Source organism: Hemicordylus capensis, chromosome 3 (genome assembly GCF_027244095.1).
Source record: "Hemicordylus capensis ecotype Gifberg chromosome 3, rHemCap1.1.pri, whole genome shotgun sequence".
Classification (NCBI taxonomy): Eukaryota; Metazoa; Chordata; class Lepidosauria; order Squamata; family Cordylidae; genus Hemicordylus; species Hemicordylus capensis.
In genome coordinates this window covers 210,732,464-210,754,456 of record NC_069659.1, presented here as the reverse complement: position 1 = coordinate 210,754,456, position 21,993 = coordinate 210,732,464, and the positions used below count along the sequence as shown (strand labels likewise).

General features: G+C 44.1%; 1 protein-coding gene across 11 annotated transcripts in view; it reads right to left on the bottom strand.

Moving 5' to 3' along the window:
* Nucleotides 1-21,993, bottom strand: part of LOC128352324 (heparan-alpha-glucosaminide N-acetyltransferase-like) — a 255,724-nt gene that overhangs the window by 79,362 nt on the left and 154,369 nt on the right. For all 11 annotated transcript variants that reach the window (XM_053312818.1, XM_053312819.1, XM_053312826.1 and 8 more), the window contains 2 exons: nucleotides 21,071-21,183; nucleotides 10,739-10,863 (listed from right to left, as the gene is read on the bottom strand). In XM_053312818.1, the coding sequence (XP_053168793.1) occupies nucleotides 10,739-10,863; nucleotides 21,071-21,183 (238 nt within the window). The remainder of the gene's footprint in view (nucleotides 1-10,738; nucleotides 10,864-21,070; nucleotides 21,184-21,993) is intronic.

The window sequence follows — 21,993 nt, the reverse complement described above, 5'->3', positions numbered from 1 at the left end:
AGTATTGCAATGTTTTCACTTATTTTCCATCTCTAGGAGTGTAGATTTTATTAAAAATCATGAGTCTATATATTAGCAAACTTTACATTTTTGTCAACAGTTGTAGGTTTGTTCCAAGCCCAGGTTTCAGGAGGCCTTGGGCAAAGTGCCCTGCACATGTCCCCTCCTAACTCAATGACTCCTCTCTTAAAGGTTTGTGATGGGACAGAATGGAAGAGAAAAAACAGCATTCTTGTTCGAGTGTGTCACTCCATCATCACCGCACAGAGAGCTGGGTCTCACGATCAGTGAGACTCGGTTTGGTGAGCTGAGCGGGGAGAGAGAGCTACGCCCGCTCTCCCCGCAGACGATCACAGCAGGAGCCCTGGGCGGCCAGATCAGCCGCCCACACAATTGTTGGCTCCATGATGGAGTCAGTGGGGGCTAGGGGGAGCGGGGGCCAAATGGCCCACAGAAGCTCCAGCATGCCCTGCGCAAGACCCCCAGAGCCGGGAGGCGGCTTTTCGCCTCTCCTCCGGGGGTCTCCTCGTGCCACGGCTACTCACGATTGGGAAGCCTGGGTTTGCGGAGCGCTCACTCTGCAAACCTGGGCTTAGGGGAGGGCTACAAAAGCGGGCTAGCTGCTTGTAAGCCACCAGGCTCACCTGCGAGCCCACTGGTTTACACAAGCAGCAAAAATCGGGCTAGGCTCTCCTAGCCCAATTTTTGCTGCTCGTGAGAATAGCCCCAAAGACTATGGGCACAGAGGTGATCTCAGGGATCATACAAATAGTATTCATATCAAGTCTTTTCATGAGCAACTGTGTCCCCATTGGCTTCAGGAAGGAAGAAAGGAGGGGGAGCACAAAAGGAGGAAATTTCCAAATGTAGTCAAAGGGACAGGGAGGCAGAGAGAGCCCTTATAATGTGCTTCTCTTGAAAAGGATGCATCAGGAAGAGAGGAGGAAGGAATCAAGGAAGGTTTGATTTTGTGGTTTTCTTCTCTTAGCACTGAGTATAATATGTGGTGCTATTGCTGCTATAACTATCTGGTTTTGCTGGATCTCAGATTGGCAACAGCAGAACCTGGGTGTCTGCCTTCCTTAAGTTGTGGTTTGTTTTGTTATGAGATAGTGTTTTGGCGAGAAATTGGCAATCACAGCTCTGTGTGTGTGTTGTATAATATGTCTTGGTGACTGCTGTGATGAGCTCCATGTGTGGCCTTGAGACAAACTTGTGGTTCACTCACTGGTCTGGTCTGCTATGCAATCTGCATTGCAAGGTGTCAAAAATGTGGCTGAAATTGCTCTAGTTGAGCATATGGCTATGCTTGCTGCTAAGAAAGGGTGCTGCTTTGGCAGCTTTTGCAATGCTAGGAAGTAATGTAAGGAGTCATAATTGTGTGAGAGAGAACAATTTAGCAATAGTAATAGCACTTACATTTATATACTGCTCTATAGCCGGAGCTCTCTAAGCGGTTTACAATGATTTAGCATATTGCCCCCAACATTCTGGGTACTCATTTTACCGACCTCGGAAGGATGGAAGGCTGAGTCAACCTTGAGCCCCTGGTCAGGATTGAACTTGTAACCTTCTGGTTACAGGGCGGCAGTTTTACCACTGCGCCACCAGGGGCTCTGGTGCCAATGATGTTACTGCAGTGCAGACACTGGGGCTGGCAGTGGATTCTGGGTCAGTGATTCTTTTTTGGCCATCTTTGGACTATGTTTGAAATGTGTGTTCTGTGTTGGGAGGGACAGATTCCCTTTTACAGTGTGCTATCAAGGCTGGGATGCAAAATGCATTGCAAATTGCAATGCAAAACCTGTGTGCAGTGCACTCTGTGGGTGCAGCTTGTTCTGGCTATGGAGAACAATGGGGAACCTCGAAGAACCCCATTGTTCCTCATGGGTAGTTCCTAGGGACACCAAAGTGGGATGTGTGATAGGGTGTGATTGGTGCTACTACCATCCAACCCACAAAAGAAATTGGCAAGTGGGTGATTTTAAAGAAAATTTTAATCTTTACCCCAAAGCCCCATAGGATCCTATGGGGATTTTTGGGGGGGGGATTAAAAATTTGTTTAAAAGTGCCCATTTCTTTTGTGGGTTGAGTGGTAGGTAGCACCCATCATGCCCCACTTTGGTGTCCCTAGGAGCTACCCATAGGAAGAATGGGGTGTTCCAAGTTTCCCTATGGTTCTCTATGGCCAAAACACTCAACGTTTTGAATTTGTTTCATCAAAACAGCCAGCAAGACCACTGTTTTCAAAGAAATGTTTCATTTGCATTTTGTTTTGAGCTCGAAACAGAGCACAAAATCCATTTTGTGCACATCTCAACTGTTCACTTCCATCTCCTTTATTCTCACCATCAATCCCATCTCTTTCCTCTTTTCACTGTTTCCTCACTGTCAAAATTTAGATAATAGACTTCTTGAGGAAGGACTCTGTCTTTTGCTTGTGTAACTTTGCTAAGCAACATGTGAATTTAATAATACAGAGAGTGAACACAGAAAGCCAAATACTGGTATATAGGGCTCTTGGGGGCATGTTTTGTCAGAGGGCAGGGTGCCATGTTCTCCACCAAATACAGCTCCGACAACTTCTAAGGAAACCCTGTGTAGAATGCATAATACTAAGTTAGCCTTAAGGACACCATGGAGCCTTTCTCACGATCAAGCGTGAGGGTGGGCATAAGGGTGGGAAGGAAGCCTTGGAAAGCTTACCTCCCGGGCAGATAATCATCTTGTTGGAGCTGCCCATGTGGATTTTGTGCCCTGATGCTCCACCACTGCCCCTGGCAGTGTGAAGGCAAGGGGGCTGGGATGCATTGTCCCAGCCCACAATGCACCATGCCAATGCATGGTAAATTGTGGGGGTTCCCCCTAGCAACAGGCGGGTGCCTGACAGCAGTTCAGCCAGGGTGTAACTATAATAGGGGAAGGGGAGACAGTTGTCTGGGGGCCCACTGCCTTGCCCCCCCCCGAGGCAAGTCACATGACTGACTCCCCCAGCCGCGCACCCGCCCGGGCTTCCTTCAGTTGTATTCATCCTCCAAAATTGATGTGAGTTTTAAGACCTGGAGTTACCAGAACAGCATCGCTTTCTCTAGTACCATTAAATGACTTGCATCAGCCTTTACAAAACCTTTTTAGAAATAATTTAGGATGATGTTCTCTTGTGGCACATAGGTTACACACACACACACACACACACACACACACACACACACACACACACACAAATAAAAATTTTACTATGCTTTTTGTTACCTCTATTCAGCCTCATTTAAGATTTCTTTACTTCATGAGCTGAGCTTCAGTGAGGGGGGGGCATTTTAAAATCTTGTCTCTGGGCCCACTCCAACCTTGCTACGCCCCCGAGTTCAGCACTGGCTAAAAGCAGCTGGCATTGACACACAGTTAGGTAAATAGGGTTAAGGGAGTGCTGCTCCCTTCACCTTGTTTAAGAAGTGGGCTCCTTAGGTGAGTTTGTCGTTGAGGCGCCGCCAGGATCCGGTCGGCTCCCACCATTTCCCATATGCAGCCAAGCCCAGGCTTAGCAGCCCTAGCCCAGTCTTGGCTGCTCATGAGAACAGCCTCTATGCTTATAAAACAGATCATATCATTTTACACTGAGGTGATCCTGTCAATACAACCGCACATGGATGAATGAGGTTAGTAGCAGTGTTTGGATGTTTAGAGAGTAGAACAAAGGACTCTGAGTACTAAAAAATCATTCAGGCAGACTTTCCCCAAGTAACATTATAAAGGATGGCAGGAATACTGTCTAAGCAAATAATCTAAAGAGAACGGTCCAAGGTCAGATCTTGTTGCAGCCACCTGGGTTAAGTTGACCAGACCTGCAGGCTTCATCCATACGCACTCTTGTTTTGTTATAGTTCATGGTCCAATCCTAATATCCATTGGGAAAGAGTGCATTTTATTCCTTGAAAAGTTGATGTGTGTGATTTATGACCTCCTATTAGCTTCCTCACAAGGAGGTATTAAACAATTTCACTTTGTCATAGACGATATGAGATGAAGGAACAAGCTGCATCTATCTTTTTATACTATAAAAGACACTTCTTTCAATCTATTGTATTTCTGTGGCATATCATTTCCTCATAATCAACTGAAATCAAGGGCTGTAATGACTTCGCCTAGATATTACATGTTCCTTTTATGTGCTTCAGATACATCAGAAGATCTTGAACCTTTTGCAAGCAATTTTGCAAAAATTCTCTACCAATAATAGACAACCAGTGATGAGTGGCATTAGATCAATCCTGTGACCAAAGATGGGAGAACAGTGTTTGCAATTAAATTTAAAATTAACTACTGGCATTAGCCTTAACTCTATGTATTGAAAATCTTTGCTAATGTGAAAAGAAAATAATGTGCTTTCCACATTAGATGGATGATGCCAACAGGAGAACTCTCTAGAAGAAGAAAAATCTGTGAAGAACTTCAACGTTCTTCTAATGGGATACCTAAGATGGTTAGGATGTGAATTAAAATGCAAGCCAGGGGTGAGTTGGTCTTTATATAATATGCAAGGGAGGTATTGTTGCCTGCAGGCCCAGAGAAAGTTATCCCATCTCCCCAAATTGTACAGCCCCTCAGTTGCCTGTCCAAATGATAGTTGTCCCGAGTAGCCATATATTCTGAAAACAGCCGCATGGCCCTGTTTGTGAGTTCAACATGCAAATATGTAAGTGAGCAAAAGAAGAAGGAAGATCTACTGGCTGCTGCATTCACAAAGGCCCTTAACTGCATTAAGAGAGTATGGATGAGCAAAATGTTTTGGTCTCAAAATGTTTCAATTCTAAAAGGGCTGTTTTGAGTGTTTCAAATTGAATCAGCCAGATTCGAGTTGAATCTACCCAAATCAATTTGGGTATGGGGTGAGGGGAGGGAGGGGGAGGGGAGAGCCTCATTTTAGCATGTAAAAACAAAAACAAAGATGTTCTGGGGCGCCCCAAAATTACCTGTAATTTGCAGATCCCACAGCAGGAGGGAAGCGGTGATCCAAGCCGCCATTCCCACTTTGCCCATGAAGAGGCGCGGGGGCGACTTGCAGAGCTGGCAGTAGCACCAGTGGGGAGGCGGTGGCAACTTGACCGCCTGGCACTTGCCATCGCCCTGCAGCATCTGGCTGCTTCTTTTAGGAAGAAGAGGCATGGAGGTGCCTTTGAACTGCTCCTGGCTGGAAAGGTTAAGATTGCAGAGCTGGCAGCGGTAGGAAGGTGGCGACTGGACCTGCCATCCCTCCCCGTGGCTGCCCACAACATCCCTGGCTGGCCGCTCACAATAGACTGAAACCTGCCAACTGGGCAAAGAGGCACTTTTTAAATATGGTGATTCTCTTAATTTAGCAGGGGGAGAGTAACTAGCCCTCTCCACCCCCAGCACAGTACCTCCAGTGACTGTTGCTGGTGTCTGTCTTATGTTTCTTTTAGGTTGTGAGCCCTTTAGGGACAGGGATCCATCTTTCTTATTTATTTATTTATTTATTATCTATGTAAACTGCTTTGGAAACTTTTGTTGAAAAACAGTATATAAATATTTGTTGTTGTTGTGACACACCAGGCTATCCCTAAGCCTTTAAATGGCCTCTGCACAAGTGTGGAGAGGCCATTTAAAGGGATAGTCCACTGTTTTTTTCACTTGAATACCGGTGTCTTTGCACAAAAAGGGCAAAGAAGGCCAAAGGGGAAGGTGGGCACCAGGTGGTCAGATCACTGCCACCTCCCCGCCGGCACTGCTGCCCGTCCTGCAAGTCTCCTCTGTGCCTCTTTTTTGGCAAAGGGGCATGTGGGTTGGGTCATCGCCTTCCCTCCCACCCCCACTGCAGGCTCTGCACATTACAGGTAATTTCGGAGCACCTCGGCACCTCCTTGGTTTTGAGGCTCTTCCCTCCAGTTGAATAAATTAGGATTCAATTAGAGTCTAATTGAACTTAGACTCTAATTGAACTGAGTCTAATTGAACTGAGTCTAAGTCCAAATCAAATCGGCCTTGTTTCAAACAGATTGCATTCATCTTTGAATCAAAACAGCAGGTTTTTATTCGAATGGGAAACGAATCACAATTTTTTATTCTTGCACATCCCTATGAGAGAGTCTTATTATTGTTCCTACAGCAATGAGGCATATACGAGGAGCTCTATTCCGTAACACAAATTCTTCTGATGTGCTGCTGAAGTGGTCCAGAATGAAGAAGCAGTGCCTGGACTAGTGGATGTTATTATAGAGTTGATTTTAATGCAGTCTAGCACAGGAGTAAATGCTTGCCCAACAATGAGATCTACATCAGAAATCTAGGCTGCATTCACATGTAACATCAAATTGGAGGTAAACGTAGCCAAAGTTTCAGAACATAACTCCAAACTGCACCACAGACATTCACCAAACCATGGCCCACCAAACTCCAGTTGCAGGAGAGGGGAGCCCCTCTTTTCTGCTTGGCTTCCAAAGCAGATCCCAGCAAGCTACATGGCCACACTGTGGGCAAAGCATCACCATGTCAGCAGGGCAGCCACAATTGGGCACAATCTCCAAGGGAACATGCCAGGTACAATCATGCATTTTTGGAGTGCTCCGCCTTCCCTTGGCATGGAAAGGGCATGGAAACCCATCTAAATGTTATATCATGCCATGGCAGCACTTCTTTTGCCAATGATGGCATCACTCCATCACACACACACATTCTCAGGGGGGGGGGTTGGGGGTTGGGGTCCGAGCAGGTTGTTCTGCTTTAATTAAGAGAGGGGAAGGGAGCATGGAGACTTCCTAAGAGGGGATATGTAGATGAGGAAGGGCAAAGGATGCTGGCAGATGCTGTGGGCTACATCCATAACCCTAGAGGATGTCATGAGGGGTGACCCCAGCAAAGCAGTCCATGCAGACCCAACTGAAATCTGCTGTCTGGCAGCTAGCCCTCTTATGAGAGGGCAAGTCTACTGGGGAAACCAATGTAGCTATAGGGGCACTAGTCAACCCACGGACTGAGAGCTCATGAGTTGAGTCAGCAGACCCACCAACCAATGCACCAAAGGAGGCCCCACTTGTGTGGTGATTCCGGGGCACTAGAAAAGGCACACTTGTCAATATGGGTGGATAGACTGGCAGGAGGCATGCTCTGACAGCCAAGCCAGCTCCCAACCTGGTTGGGAAATTGAAATTGAAATTGGTGAGGGGGGGCAAGGAAACCCCCTAGGAAGCACCCACTGGGCCAATGGGTGCTTCCTGGTGTTACCTTGGCCTTCACCACCCACAATTTTGTGGATGCAGTCCTTTAAATCCAGGTCTGGAGCCAGCTTGGAGAGACTCTCTCTCCAAGCTGGCTTCCAGTGAAAATTATTGGTAAAATATCAGGTGAATGCCCACCCAATACCGATAGTGTTGGGGAGGCCGTATCGGCCTTCCGATTATTATTTCTTTGCATATAAAATCAAAAGTGGTCCGATATTTCTGTGGTGCACAGGCCTAATGATCACACTTGTATCATTAAGCTTTACACTTCTGTAATTAAGCAACAGATGCAGGATTAGGATTAGTGCCGTAGCACAAGTAAGGAGGATCATCCTCATTGCTCCACAGAAATAATTCTGTCTGTACAGTTTTATACTATCTGTTCACCCTTCATGGGAAAAGATATTAGTTTTGTTAGCATTATTTTAAGAACACAGCAAACTCTGTTCTTTAAAAATGGGGTTTTGCAATATGATTTTTCCCTTTATCACAAAGATATGCAATTATTATCATATTAAAGCAAAAAAATCACACATCTATTTCATACAACTTTGCCACAATCCATTGTACACACACCCTCAAGCTCTGCCTGCTGATGGCTAGATCATTATTTTAAATGATGGAACAGCAGGACACATAGTCTATGGCAACCTTGCCTGACAAGTGTCTTTTTGAAGGATGCTTGTCCTGGGGTACATGAAAGAGCTCAAGAAAAACAGTCTAAAATATCCAGCAGCTTATATTACTAGCTATGTATCAGCAATGATAACAACCAAATGCTAAAAAATCCCCCCCACCAAACCAAACATGTTCATTTGAGATCTAAACAGGGCAAGGCTGTAACAGGAGGGATATATACATTTCCAAAACGTAACAACTGCCACCAGCCTTTGAAGAAAACATCCAAAGAAAATGTAATTGGCCAACACAGATCTAAGGAAATGAGTAACCATTAGTAGGATTGATTCCTGGTCTGAATTTGGGTGGGGGTGGGGAATCCTCCAAGTTTTTGATTTGGTTTTTTTTAAAAACTGGACCTGAGAAAGAAGCTCAAGGAACTGGGACCTGAGCAGCTCAGGCATTTAAAAAGGTTTTCCTGGCAGCTCTTGTCTGGAACAGGATGAAGGGAGGAAGTCTTGCTCTCATTAGGGTCCAACTGCCCTAATACAGCTTGGAAACGAATTTTCTCTAAACTAGTGTAACTAGTGAATTTATAGATTTCCGTCAGTGCTGGCAGTCTGAAGTCAAACAGGGACTGCTCAAACAGTGTGGAGTAGGTGGGTTGTCAAGCTGGGAAGCGGATAAATGGACGGTCAGGCAGCCTAGAACTTTCCAGATGGTGGTTTATTCTAACATGATTGCTTATTCTTACAGTTTGTTTTGCAGGCCATCCCAATGACATCATGCATATCCCATAACTTCCTTGTGAAATCTTCATGACAATCTGTGAAATAGTAGTAACTTTTCATTGCTACATTTATTCTAACTTGATCAGGGAATGGGGAAACGTAGTGCAAGAAGGAAAGAGTGACTTCTAGAGGTGTGGTTACTTCTACAGAGTGCTTTCCAGACTAGCTGCTCAACAGCAGCAAAATGCCTCTATTCAGACATTGCATTCGAAACGTAAACAGCAGGGGGTGCAGTCTCAAAGGAACGAACAACCCGGAAAAACAGCAACTTCTTTTCGCTGGATAGATGACATTCTAGCACTATATCGCAGCGAGTAAATTCAAAACAAGGCATTGGAAATGTAAACGGCACCCACGTAGGGACTGCAGTGTCACAACACAGGAAGTGTGGAAGCACACTTATGAGATATGACATGACCCCGTTGCAGGGTCTAATCTGGAAAGAGCCCTGGTGGTGGTGCATGGGAGGGTTATCTCCCAAGGGTATGTTCCCACACATAGCCTCATTTTTCTTCCCTGTGCAGTCCTTGTTTTCCCCTTTAATCAAGGCCAGTTTGATCAATATTCTTTCAGACACCCTTTTAATTTTTATTTTCGTTATTTATTTATTTGCAACTGTACTTTCCTTGTGCTGTTGGCCTCCCCCTCCTCCTCCTTCTGAATCCCTCTTCCTCTCCTGATCCCCCGTCTTCTCCCTCCCTCCAAACGATTGCTGCTGTTCTTGTTTCATTGTTGCAGGGAACCAGGAGTTATTCTACATCACATCAAAGCAGCATTAGCAATATTGTTTCAATGCAGTTTAGAGTTTTGCACACTTTTCACTAAGACAGGTGGTAGAGAGGGGAGAGGCGGATGTACAGGTGTGAGTTTCTCCCCTACCAAACAGATGCACCCTATTCCCTCACAGGTGTGGGGATAATGAGGAGGTAGCTGCTGGGAACCAGGTGGTGATGGTACCTGTTGAGCAGCAGGCAGCACATTGCCCACTAGTCATTCGTTATATTTACATACCGCACATTCAACATATCTCTAGGTGGTTTACAAACCAGGAGGTTACACTAAACCACCGTGGCCTATGCCAATGCTTTGCCAGAGGGCACCTGCTACCCTGAGCTAAGGGGGGTGTACTTTCTTCCCTAACTTCAAAGAAGAAAACACCCAAGATTCAAAGCATATTGCCCATTCAACCAGTAACACTGCTTCAAAATATTTGCTGCCACCAGCTGCACCAATACAACTGTCAGAGGAACTGTTCAGAAGAGGAAAGTAAGTTTACTTTTATAGAAGACGCCTGCACCTATTTTCATGAAACAATGCAAACAGAATACCCTCAGAAGCAGCTACCATTCCATGATATTTTCATCCTCCTGCTGAATAACAAAAAAGGAATAAGGTTTTTTTCTCAAAAAACTTGAAGTTCATGTTTTAGGAAACCTTTACACCTCTATATGTGAAACTTTGCATTACCATGTAATGGGCCACCACCCGTTGGTTTTCATCCTATTCTGCAAATAAATGAAGGTATAATTGTGTACTTTAGTTATTCTTCCCATTACATTCTATTGGCAAATATTCTGAAATCCACATTCAAATATCTGCATACAAATAAAAGGGGGGGATCCAAATATTGAATCAAATAATAGATGAGCCAATATCCAATCAAAATACTAAATCAGATATTTATCTGTTCACCCAGGTCTCGTTGATATTTCCTCAACTGGACCTAATGATTATGTATGTATGTATGTATGTATTTATTTATTTGATTAGGAGATGTTTCCTTGATGGACAATCTACTTGTGTTGTAGAATCTGAAACTCATTTTTGTGTGCAGCAGAAAAAACCACATTTGCAGTTTGAATTGAGACAGACAGCTGAATGTTTTGAGAATCTGATTTAGGGTTAGCAATGGTGATGCACCTTAGGAATGTTCTACAGCTCAGGGAGGTGGGGAGAGCCAACACCCCAGGTTTTTGTTTTTTGTGTTTTTTTGTAACAATATACTTTATCTCCAAGTGGTTCTTTTGCATCTTGTGCTTTAGGAAATGCAAAACATCCTAACAGACTGTGCATGACTTTTGCTCATTCACTTACGTGGGGCATCCAGGTACAGGCAGCAGGAATGTTAGGCAGAGCCACAGGATTTCCAGGATCACCACAATGACCCACTCTGGCCAGTAGAGAATGATGTCTCTGACTGCAGCCCACCAGTTACCAAACTTCAAAGAGAAGGAAATACCCATGGTCAGAGGAAAAACAAACAGTCAGGAAAATATACCTGGCTACTACACAAAGCATGCATGTCAGAATCCCTATTTCTCCCCATCTCATCCCCTCTCCTTTCCATGTGAATCAATAGGAAGTAGATCTCATAGCTCAAGTGAAAGAAGCAATTACAATCTGTTAGCCGCTTCCTATTGCTTTCACTTGAGTGATTCCCACAGATTCCCCCACCACAACGGAAGGCAATCCATCACTATTTTCTCTGATGGAAAGCAAATGCAGTTCTTAGATACCTCATCTTTTGCCATCACATCTAGGGAGGAGGAAGAATGATCACTGAGTGCTCACATGAGAAAAAGCTACAAGGCTTTTTCTCATGTGAGGAAAAAGTGCAAGACCAGTGTTGTTGCGCAAACAGAGAAGTGTGCACAGAGTTACTTGTAAAACCAAGAAGTGTGTCCCTTACAGCTTCCACATGCCAACCGTGAGACAGTTTGCTGTCCAGACTATACAACACAAAATAGTCCCATTGTTCTCACTAGCAACCACTGGAATGGCAGGAGGCCAGGGCTGCATATTTTGAAATACTCTTAGAGTGAGCATGCCTTGAAAATAAAAAAGGAAATAAATGTGTGTAATTCAGTTATGCCACCTCCAATGATGCAATGGAGTTTAGCGTGATGTCATCAATGTACATATGAATTCCAGCAATTGAATTAGAGGGGCACAGAGGAGGCCTTCCCTCCACCTTAGCTACTGTTTTTGAAGATTACAAGGGAGCCATTATTTCACTAAAACTGAAGACAGTAAGGTGGATTTCATTAAAGGCTTCCTGCCTAATTCTAAGTTATCCCCTGCTAACTTGGCAAAGAGGCACCTTTTAACGTGGTGATTCTCTTTATTTAGCGGGGGAGAGTAACTGGCCCTGTCCACCCCCAGCACAGTACCTCCAGTGACTGTTGCTGGTGTCTATCTTATGTTTCTTTTAGATTGTGAGCCCTTTGGGGACAGGGAGCCATCTTATTTATTTATTATTTCTCTGAGCCATTTTTGGAAGGGTGGTATGGAAATTGAATTTAATAATAATAATAATAATAATAATAATAATAATAATAATAATTCATTGTTGCTTACAGGCAACCTTTAGGTAGGACAAATTGTGGCAATTGCTCCAGGCCCTGCAACATGTAAAGCTTAAATGGCCAGCCATTTAATTTGAGAGGCATGGGCTGACCCTTTTAAGTTCTAAATGGCCCACACAGGTGCCCCTCAGCCAAGGCACCCATGGAAGCCATTTGGAACTTATACGGCCAGCCTCACACCTCTCTGTAAAGGGGCCCCCCTCACTCCAATTTGCCCTGGGCCTCCTTGGAACCCTGCCCCCAGGGACAGCCTTGGTTGCTTGATCCTGACTGAGGTTCTTGTGCTTCTTATGCACCCCCCCTCCTCCCGGGAAGGCTCCTGCAACAAAAAAAGGAAGATATACATGGTCATACACATCTATCCAGCAGGCTGCTGCAATAATCCAACTCTTTAAAACAACTAAAAAGTGTGTTCTCACAAAGTTCCCATATAGACTTTGTTATCCCTTGAAAGCTGAAAGGCAGCTGGTGTGTGAGGAAAATGGAAGTGAGACACTTTTTCAAACTTGAAATGTGGACAGGTTGTAGGAAGAGGATGGTACATGGGAGGCCATTTTCTAAATCTTTATCTCTGGTGCCATATTTTCTAAGGGGGGTCCTGAAAGCTGAAGATAGCAAGCGTCTGATCAAATAAGCATCAGAGAAGGTAGGAAAGGAGGACATCCAGGTTAATGCATGCACCATTTTCAAAACAGTACCTGGGCCACAATGGCTGTTGCTGTATCTACTCAAACATATATTTAAGTGGTTATTAAAAGACAGTTATCCAGCAGCCTGAAAAAAGCTTTATGGAGTTACTGTGGTCTGTTATGTAATTACATTCTTAGCTCATCAGTGAAGTATTTATCATTATTAGCAGATCATTATCACTATGAGAAGATACTGGAGTCTGGTCTATAAATATGCATTTAAATCAAATTTAAAACAGAATCATACAAGTCAGAGATAAGAGGAAATGGATGGGGGGGGAGGGAGGTCACTTAGTTCACTTGCCTACTATTGCAGAAATATTCTTTGTAGTCCCCTTTCCCAATTTCTTGTTCCTTTCACAGTAAAAACCAAAGGAAGCTAATCCCCTTTTCAAACGGTAGACAGGCATAACTTTTAAACAGTGTTCATAGGGGACTCTTTCACTCACAGTTCAATCCCAGCTTTGCAAGTTGCCTTGCAAAGTATATCTGCCTTACAGTTATAAAGGTAAAGTGTGCCATCAAGTCAATATTGACTCCTGACAGAGCCCTGTGGTTTTCTTTGGTAGAATACAGGAGGGGTTTACCATTGCCTCCTCATGTGCAGTATGAGATGATGCCTTTCAGCATCTTCCTATATCACTGCTGCCCAATATAGTACCAGCAGGGATTCGAACCGGCAACCTTCTGCTTACACATATACTTGCCAGCTAATCAAATACTGATTCAGCTGTCAGTTTTCCCGCTCCCCTCTAGCAAGCTGTTAATTAATTTATATCTCTCTATCTCTCTATCTCTCTATCTCTCTATCTATCTATCTATCTATCTAATGTGCACGCACACACACACACACACACACACTCCATTTTAAAATATATTTAGATAAGTTAGTTCATCTTTCATGCGTGGAGAGTAATGGAGCTGTGTCGCCACCATGCATGGGCTGCTGGGGGGAGTGCCGCGGCAGCATGAAGCTGCCTAGGGCAGCAATCACACTGGTAAAGGCCTGCAGCTGTACTTTTAAAGGTGCCACTTTCTTCTCCCCTCCCAGCACCACCTCAGACCACCAGACCAATCCAAATTTGGACTGCAGCCCGAACTACGGTTTGTGCACACCCCTACCATACAGTTCCTGATTATGCTCTTAATGTGCTTGTCCATATCTGGCCACCAAAAATTTTGTCAGATTTGTCTTTTAGTCAATCTCAAGCCCAGGTGACCTTCATGGGCAGTTTTGATCACTTTTACTTGCAAGAAGGTTGACACCACCAAACAATCAGTCCTCAGTACCAGCTCGTTGAAAAGAGATAACTCACTACATGTACGTGTATGTACGGCTGATGATATTTAGGTACCTTGTTTTTGCACAGCCATTGATTAGTTATGTAAGGTTTAAGCTCAGTAAGCACTTGATCAACACTGAGAGTTGCTTTCCACTCAGAAGACGTAATCACTCCATGAGTAGATGAAGCTATTTGCGCAATTACTACTCCTTCATCCTCTTTTTCTGTGATATCCTCTTGGCATAAAAGTGGAAGTTGAGATAAACAATCTGCAGTTGTGTTCCGATACTCGGAAGATATTCAACCTGGATAGCAAAGTCCATACATCATCTGATGATCCATTTGGCTATTTGTGGGGTTGCTTGACTTGATCCCCAGGTAGTAAGTAAAGCAGATAGTGGTTTATGTACTGACCATAAAGTGAATTTTCTGCCCCACAAGTAAGTCTTGAAGTGCCTCACTGCCTAGAAACATGCTAGAGCTTCTTTTTCCGTGACCGAATACATCCTCTCTGATGCAGTAAGCACTCTGAAAGCAAAGGCAACTGTAACTTCCCTGTCCCCTTTTTGCAGGATCAAGACAGCATCTATACCATATTCAGATGCATCAGTGGTTACAACAGTGTGCCTGTTGGTGTCAAAAGAAGAGAGAGCAGGGCTTTCAGCAATGGCTGATTTAATAGTGTGAAAACTAGCCTTGAATGATGCATACTTTTGAAATGCTACATTTTTTAAAAAAAATGCAATGGAGCAACTTTCAAGGCAAAATGCCTATCAAATTTAGAGTGTCACAGAGTCCTAAAAATGATCGAAGTGCATCTTTGTTGTGTGGTTCTGGTGCTTCCTGAGTAGCTTTCATCAAGCCTGCTTTGAGATGTTTGCCATTCTGAGATATTATATGTCCCAAGTATGTCACTGAGTGTGTGCAAAACTGTCATTTATCTGCAGAGATAGTAAGTCTGTGTTGTCAGGATTTTCGTAAGACATCCGCCAGTTTAGCATGCTCCTCAATGGTTTTGCCATACACTAAAACAGAACTGTCCTTAGAGATCCTTCGTGTTGTGCAGGGCCTGGGGTAAACCAGCCAATGCAGGGTCCTCTTCCAGTTAGGTTTAAAGGGGATTAAATGAGCACGACCTGGGGCAGTCACCCTGTTTACTGTGCCCTAAGGACAGCCTTGTGTAACTAAAATGTCATCCTGAAAGTGACGCCATCCATAGTTCCAAAAATTGTATGCATCATTCTTTGAAATACCAAAGCTACAGAGGCCAATTCAAAGGGCAGTCTTTTAAATGGAAAAATACCCTCTGGGGTAGTGAAGACTGTGTATTTGTGAGACTTTTTGAGAAGAGGAATTTGATGATAGGCTGAAGACAAGTCCAAAGTTGTGAACACTGGGGCCTCTTTCAGAGTGAGCAACATTTCATTGATATGATATGACAATCCACCACCTTATTGGAGTTCACATCTCTTTAAGTCTACACACATTTGAATTATGTCACCATTTGAGTTCCATACAAGAACAATGGGAGAGACCCATTCTGATGAATCAACAGGCTCTATGATGTCAGCACGCTGTAGTCTTAAAAGTTCCTCACAAGAACAATGGGAGAGACCCACTCTGATGAATCAACAGGCTCTATGATGTCAGCATGCTGTAGTCTTAAAAGCTCCTCACAAGAACAATGGGAGAGACCCACTCTGAAGAATCAACAGGCTCTATGATGTCAGCATGCTGTAGTCTTAAAAGCTCCTCTTTAAGAGTTTGGAACAATGCTGTGGGTATGTTCCTCACTTTGTGTTGTACAGGTATTGCATTTGCTTTCATTTGAATTTTACATCTGAAATCTGTGGTACTGCTGGGAGTATCAGCAAAAACATCTGAGAAATCAGCAATCATATCAGTGTATGGATTCATTTTTAACATGGATTCATCATTTGTAACATGGATTCCGTGCTATTTTGGTCTAACACAGTCCATAGATCTTTCTGATGTTTCCAGCCCAATACTGAGACTCCTTTTTGTGACACATACACTTTCCCTTCTGCAGTATGCACTTGTATTCCAAAACAGCAGTGCAGTATCTGATTATGGCAATAGGGGAGCCTCTATATCCCCATGGATGGAGATGTAAGGTAGCAGGTGCAGATCTGATGTAGTGAGGAGTTTCTTCTAAGGCAGATGGGAAATGATAGTGTGCAGAGAACCAGAATCAACCAGCATCCTCACTTCATGGCCATTACGTTTTACTTGAAAATGTGGAGAAGTAGGTTCTGAATCTGTCACACCTAAAACGCTGGGAGGAAGTTGTTAATCTTTCTCATCCTTGTCATACAGTTAATCAGTAAGGGAGCGGACTGCAGACTTGCAAACCTTAGCAAAGTGTCCCCTTTTCTTGTTGCAAGTGTCCTTTCTTGTAGGATAATGAACAAAATTGGCTTTGTGGGCAGAGTCTCTACATCAGTAGCACTGGTAGTTCTTCCTTGCTTGTGCCACTTTCTGGGCAGACCCATATGAGGAGATTTCTTTTGGAAGGATTTAAATGGATTTCAGGAGCTTGTCTTTGGGGTACCAAAGAAAGCTGTTGGAGATTTAGTTGCACAATTTCTGATTATTAGAAGCAGTATGGGCAGTAGCTATTGATATGTAGAGTTTTGGGGTTGACAAAACTTTAGCACAGGCCTGATTAGCATCTATAAGATGGGAGACGAAGGTTTTGCTGCTTCTGCCTGGTAATGGTTTGCTGTTATTGTGCCGAGAAGTGGTAAACAGATAGTGGTCAAATTTCAAAATGGAGGCAGATGAACAGAAAACTAGACATCCTGCTCATTGACATAGTAAAGGTAAAGTGTTCCGTCGAGCTGGCTTCGACTCCTGGCAACCACAGAGCCCTGTGGTTGTCTTTGGTAGAATACAGGAGGGGTATAGTACGCATAACAAAATTTGGGAGTAAAGTAAAAAACGCAAGCAGGGGAGATCCAATCAGAAAGCAGTAAACAACTATCATCATTTAAGGTATAAAAATAACTGTATTAGACTGTACAGGGTCCTCAGATTTCACTGGAAGTCTGGGCAGCCATATCCTTGTTTTGCTGCTTACTACTCTGATGGTGGTGAGTTCTGAAATAAAGCCTTGCAAATAAGATACTCATCTTTCTTAGTGGGTTCCAAAAAAGCACTGCTTGTCAGTAGCACTCCTGGTGACTATTAGAAACTTTGTATAAGTTGAATCTGTTCTTCTGATTTCTGGTGTTTCAATGTAGGCATTCACCACTGCTCAGGTGAACCATCTATTCTAATTCTAATCAAATTAAATACTCTTACAGAACAATCTAGCACAGTGAAGAGCATTATAGAAATCAAATTATTATTATTATTATTATTATTATTATTATTATTATTAATTTCCCACCATCCTAGCCATAGAAGGATGTGAAGTATAGTAGGGGTGTGCAGAAGCTGGTTTGATTCGAACTGGCCCGGTTTGACTGGTTTGAGCTTGGACCAGACTGGCCGGTTCAGATTGAATTGGTTCGGCCCGTTTTGACCCATTCAGGATACTTGTAAAGGTGAATCCAACTAAAACAATCTGCAATTTGTTTTTATCAATAGTAAAGTAAAGCATTGGACCACATCTCTGATTGGTAAGTAGTTTTACCAGCGGACCCATCTGACCTATGGCTCCCCACTCACTACAAAAACATGAAGGGAAATGGGGAGGGATTAAAGCATATTAACAACAGGAGGATTTTTCCTCTTGATGGTGCTGTTTAGTTTTCTCCCCTTTATTCTTGCTGGGGAAGGCCAGCAAGAAACCAGACCAGAACTAGGGAACACAAGAAAAAAAGAGTTGCTTACATAAGAACAGCCCTGATGGATCAGGCCCATGGCCCATCTAGTCCAGCATCCTGTTTCACACAGTGGCCCACCAGATACTGCTGGAAGCCACAGGCAGGAGTTGAGGGCATGCCCTCTCTCCTGCTGTTACTTCCCTGAAACTGGTATTCAGAGGCATCCTTAGAGAGCTCCGGCTATAAAGCGGTATATAAATGTAAGTGCTATCCTGCCTTTGAGGCTGGAGGTGGCCTATAGCCCTCCATTGATAGCCGTTGATAGACCTCTCCTCCATGAAGTTATCCAAAGCCCTCTTAAAGCCATCCAGGTTGTTGGCTGTCACCACATCTTGTGGCAGATAATTCCACAAGTTGATTATGTGTTGTGTGAAAAAGTACCTCCGTTTGCTGGTCCTAAATTTTCTGGCAATCAATTTCATGGGATGACCCCTGGTTATAGTGTTATGTGAGAGGGAAAAGAATTTCTCTCTATCCACTTTCTCCACACCATGCATGATTTTATAGACCTCTATCATGTCTCCCCGCAGTCGTCTTTTTTCTAAACTAAAAAGCCCCAGGTGTTGTAGCCTTCCCTCATAAGAAAGGTGCTCTAAGCACCTGATCACCTTGGATGCTTTCTTCTGCACCTTTTCCAGTTCTACAATGTCCTTCTTTACATGTGGTGACCAGAATTGTATGTAGTACTCTAGGTGTGGCTGCACCATAGTTTTGTATAAGGGTATTATTATATCAGCAGTTTTATTTTCAGTCACCTTCCTAATTATCCCTAAGATGGAACTGGCCTTTTTCACAGCTGCCACACATTGAGTCGAAAACCAAGATCCCTCTCCTGGTCAGCCATGACCCCAAGATCCCTCTCCTGGTCAGCCACTCACAGCTCGGATCCCATCAATGTATATGAGAAGTTGGGGTTTTTCATCCCAATGTGCACCACTTTACACTCTCCAACATTGAGACTGAACTGCATTTGCCATTTTGTTGCCCACTCCCCCAGTTTGGAGAGATCCTTTTGGAGCTCCTCACAATCTGTTTTGGATTTCACTACCCAAAAGAGTTTGGTATCATCTGCAAATTTGGCCACCTCACTCCTTACCTCTACTTCTAGATCATTTATGAATAAATTAAAAAGCACCAGTCCCAGTACAGATCCCTGGGGGACCCCACTTCTTACTTCCCTCCATTGTGAAAACTCTCCATTTATTCCTACCCTCTGTTACCTGTCTTTCAACCAGTTAGCAATCCACGCATGTACTTGTCCCCTTATCCCATGACTGCTAAGTTTTCTCAGGAGTCTTTGATGAGGAACTTTGTTGAAAGTTTTTTGGAAGTCCAGGTATACTATGTCAACTGGATCACCCTTATCCACATACTTGTTGACACTCTCAAAGAACTCCAAAAGATTGGTGAGGCAAGATTTACCTCTGCAGAAGCCATGCTGGTTCTCTCCCAGCAGGGCCTGTTCTTCTATGTGCTTTACAAATTTATCCTTGAGGATGCTTTCCATCAATTTGCCTGGAACAGACATTAAGCTAACTGGCCTGTAATTTCACGGATCGCCCCTGGATCCGTTTTTGAAAATCGGTGTTACATTTGCTACTTTCCAGTCCTCCAGTACAGAGCCTGATTGCAGGGATAAGTTATATATTTTAGCAAGGAGGTCAGCAATTTCACATTTGAGTTCTTTGAGGACTCTAGGATGGATTACATCTGGCCCTGGTGAATTGCTTGTCTGTCTGTGGCTCTTTTGCTTTAGTCACTCCTTTTCCAGAAAAGGAGTTTATGAGCCAGTTCAAACCTTTCTGCATACAGAAAAACAACATATTGGGGGGAGCAGGGGTGTAACTATAATACAGCATGGGGATACAGTTGTCTGGGGGCCCACTGCCTTGGGGGCCCCCGCAGAGGCAAGTCACATGACTCACTCCCCCAGCTGCACACCTGCCCAGGCTTCCTTCAGTTGTATTCATCCTCCGAAATTGATGTGAGTGTTAAGACCTGGAGCTACCAGAACAGCATGTCTTTCTCTAATACCATTAAATGACTTGCATCATCCACAATTTACAAAACCTTTAAAAGAATGATGTTCTATTGTGGCACATAGGAGATATACGTGTGTGTGTTTGTGTGTGTGTGCGTGTGCATGTGCGCACACGCACACACACACTTTCTGTTACCACTATTCTGCCTCATTTAAGATTTCTTTACTTCATGAGCTGAGCTTCAGTGAGGGGGGCGTCCATTTTAAAATCTTGTCTTTGGGCCCACTACAACTTTGTTACGCCCCTGGGGGGGAGGGTTTTCATTTCTCTCTCCCTCTCCTCTACCTCTTTCTGTAGGTCATTTTTTTAGATGGGGAGCATTCAAAGTTGCATTCCCCCTTTCACTCTAAGGTGGGACTGTCCCGAGAGGAATGTTTGAAAGCTATAAGGAAAACATGGTGTCTGCAGAATGGCACAGTTCTCTCTCACACAGACTCACATTGGATAAACAGGGTGTAATAAACGTATGGTAGGACATGATAAAACAGTGATGCCCCTCCCCAGGGTCAACTCTGCTTCTGTACGTAATATGTAACAAAGACATGCACTGATAACACAATATTCTTATCCTGCCCCCCCCCCCGCCACACACACCTCGATTTTACCAGATTGGGTTAGCATAATAGCAGCCCACGCAGTTTGGACTCCATGCATACAGTATATGTATACCTTACTGGTAAGAAGTTCTAGTTACCCTTAAGTAAAGTTACTTTAATAACAAAATAAGATATCTGCTGAATCAGACCATGGGTCCATAGTTCAGCATCCTATTTCCAACAGTAGCCAGTGAGAGACTTCTGGGAAGGCCACGGAAATGGAAAGCAGGGCCAACCCTCCCTGTTTTTTTGTTCCTCAGCAGCTGGTATCCAGACGTATGCTGCCTCTGAAAATGAACGTAACATATACAGTACCATAGCTAATAGGTGTTCACAGACCTTATCCTGCATAAATTTGTCTAATCTTCTTTTGTCTAATCTTCTTGTGGAGGATTAGACAAGATTTGTCTAATTTCCCACCACCTAAAGCCAGTGGTCATTGCCACATCCTGTGGCATCAGATTGCATAAGTTCATTTTGCATTGTATGAAGAAGTACTATCTTCCCTCTGAACTGAATCTACTGCTGTTCAATTTCATTTGATGACACTGAGTTTTAGTGGTGAGAGAGGGAGAGGCTAGCCCCATTATTGCACCTCACCTGATATTTGTCAAGGTCCTTTACACCAAAGCAGGTCTCCATCAAAGCCAAAACGAAGTAAGTAAATCCGAGACGCTGCAGAACACCTGGAATCCTTGCCCAGCTCCATGATACTGCAGGAAGAAAATCCAATGTTACATTAGGGCCTAATTTAAATTAAATTAAATTAGGGCTTAATTTAAGCCAAGTTCCAAACTCTGATTTGAACTTGAGAGTTCAGCCCGGAAATATATGAAGTGGAATGTACTTCATGTACAAATACATTGACAATGGATACTATTGTCAGGACCTGAATGGGCTAAAACAAGCTCAGGCTCAATCCTTCCAAGACCGAGTTGCTCTTGTTCAGTTTGCCAATTGCCATGTGTGAGTTTATCTCTTGACGGGGTTCTGCTTCTCTTGAGAGAGACGGTTCATGATCTGGGGGTGCTTCTGGACTCATGGCTCCTGCTTGAACAGCAGGTGGAGGCCATGGCCTGGGGTGCCTTTGTCCAGCTTCAGCTGGTTCGCCAGTGACTCATGCCTTTGTTACCTCTTGTTTGGATTGCTGTAATGCCATCTCCTGTTGCAGTGCTTGCGCGCTGAGGTGGGGGAGGCAGGATTGTGGCCCTGTCATGGAGCAGGCATGGCAGTTGCCATTTTAGGTCCCCTCCACGTGGCCAGGACCGGCCAATCGGGGGAAGGAGGTGGGCTGACTGGGCCTAGCCACCTCCATGCTGGGCAGTCTCTTTTCAGCCAGACATGAAGAAGAATTGCTGTGGCTGGACAATCGCTCTTTGTTGGGGCCACGTGGGCTGGCCAATCAGGACCAACGAAAGGGTGATCAGGTGAAATTGGTGGCTGCCAGGACCGGCAAGGCATGCAGAGCAAGCAGTGAGGGATTGTGTAGCAGAGGGCCATCTTTGCCCAGGGTGATCTCAAGC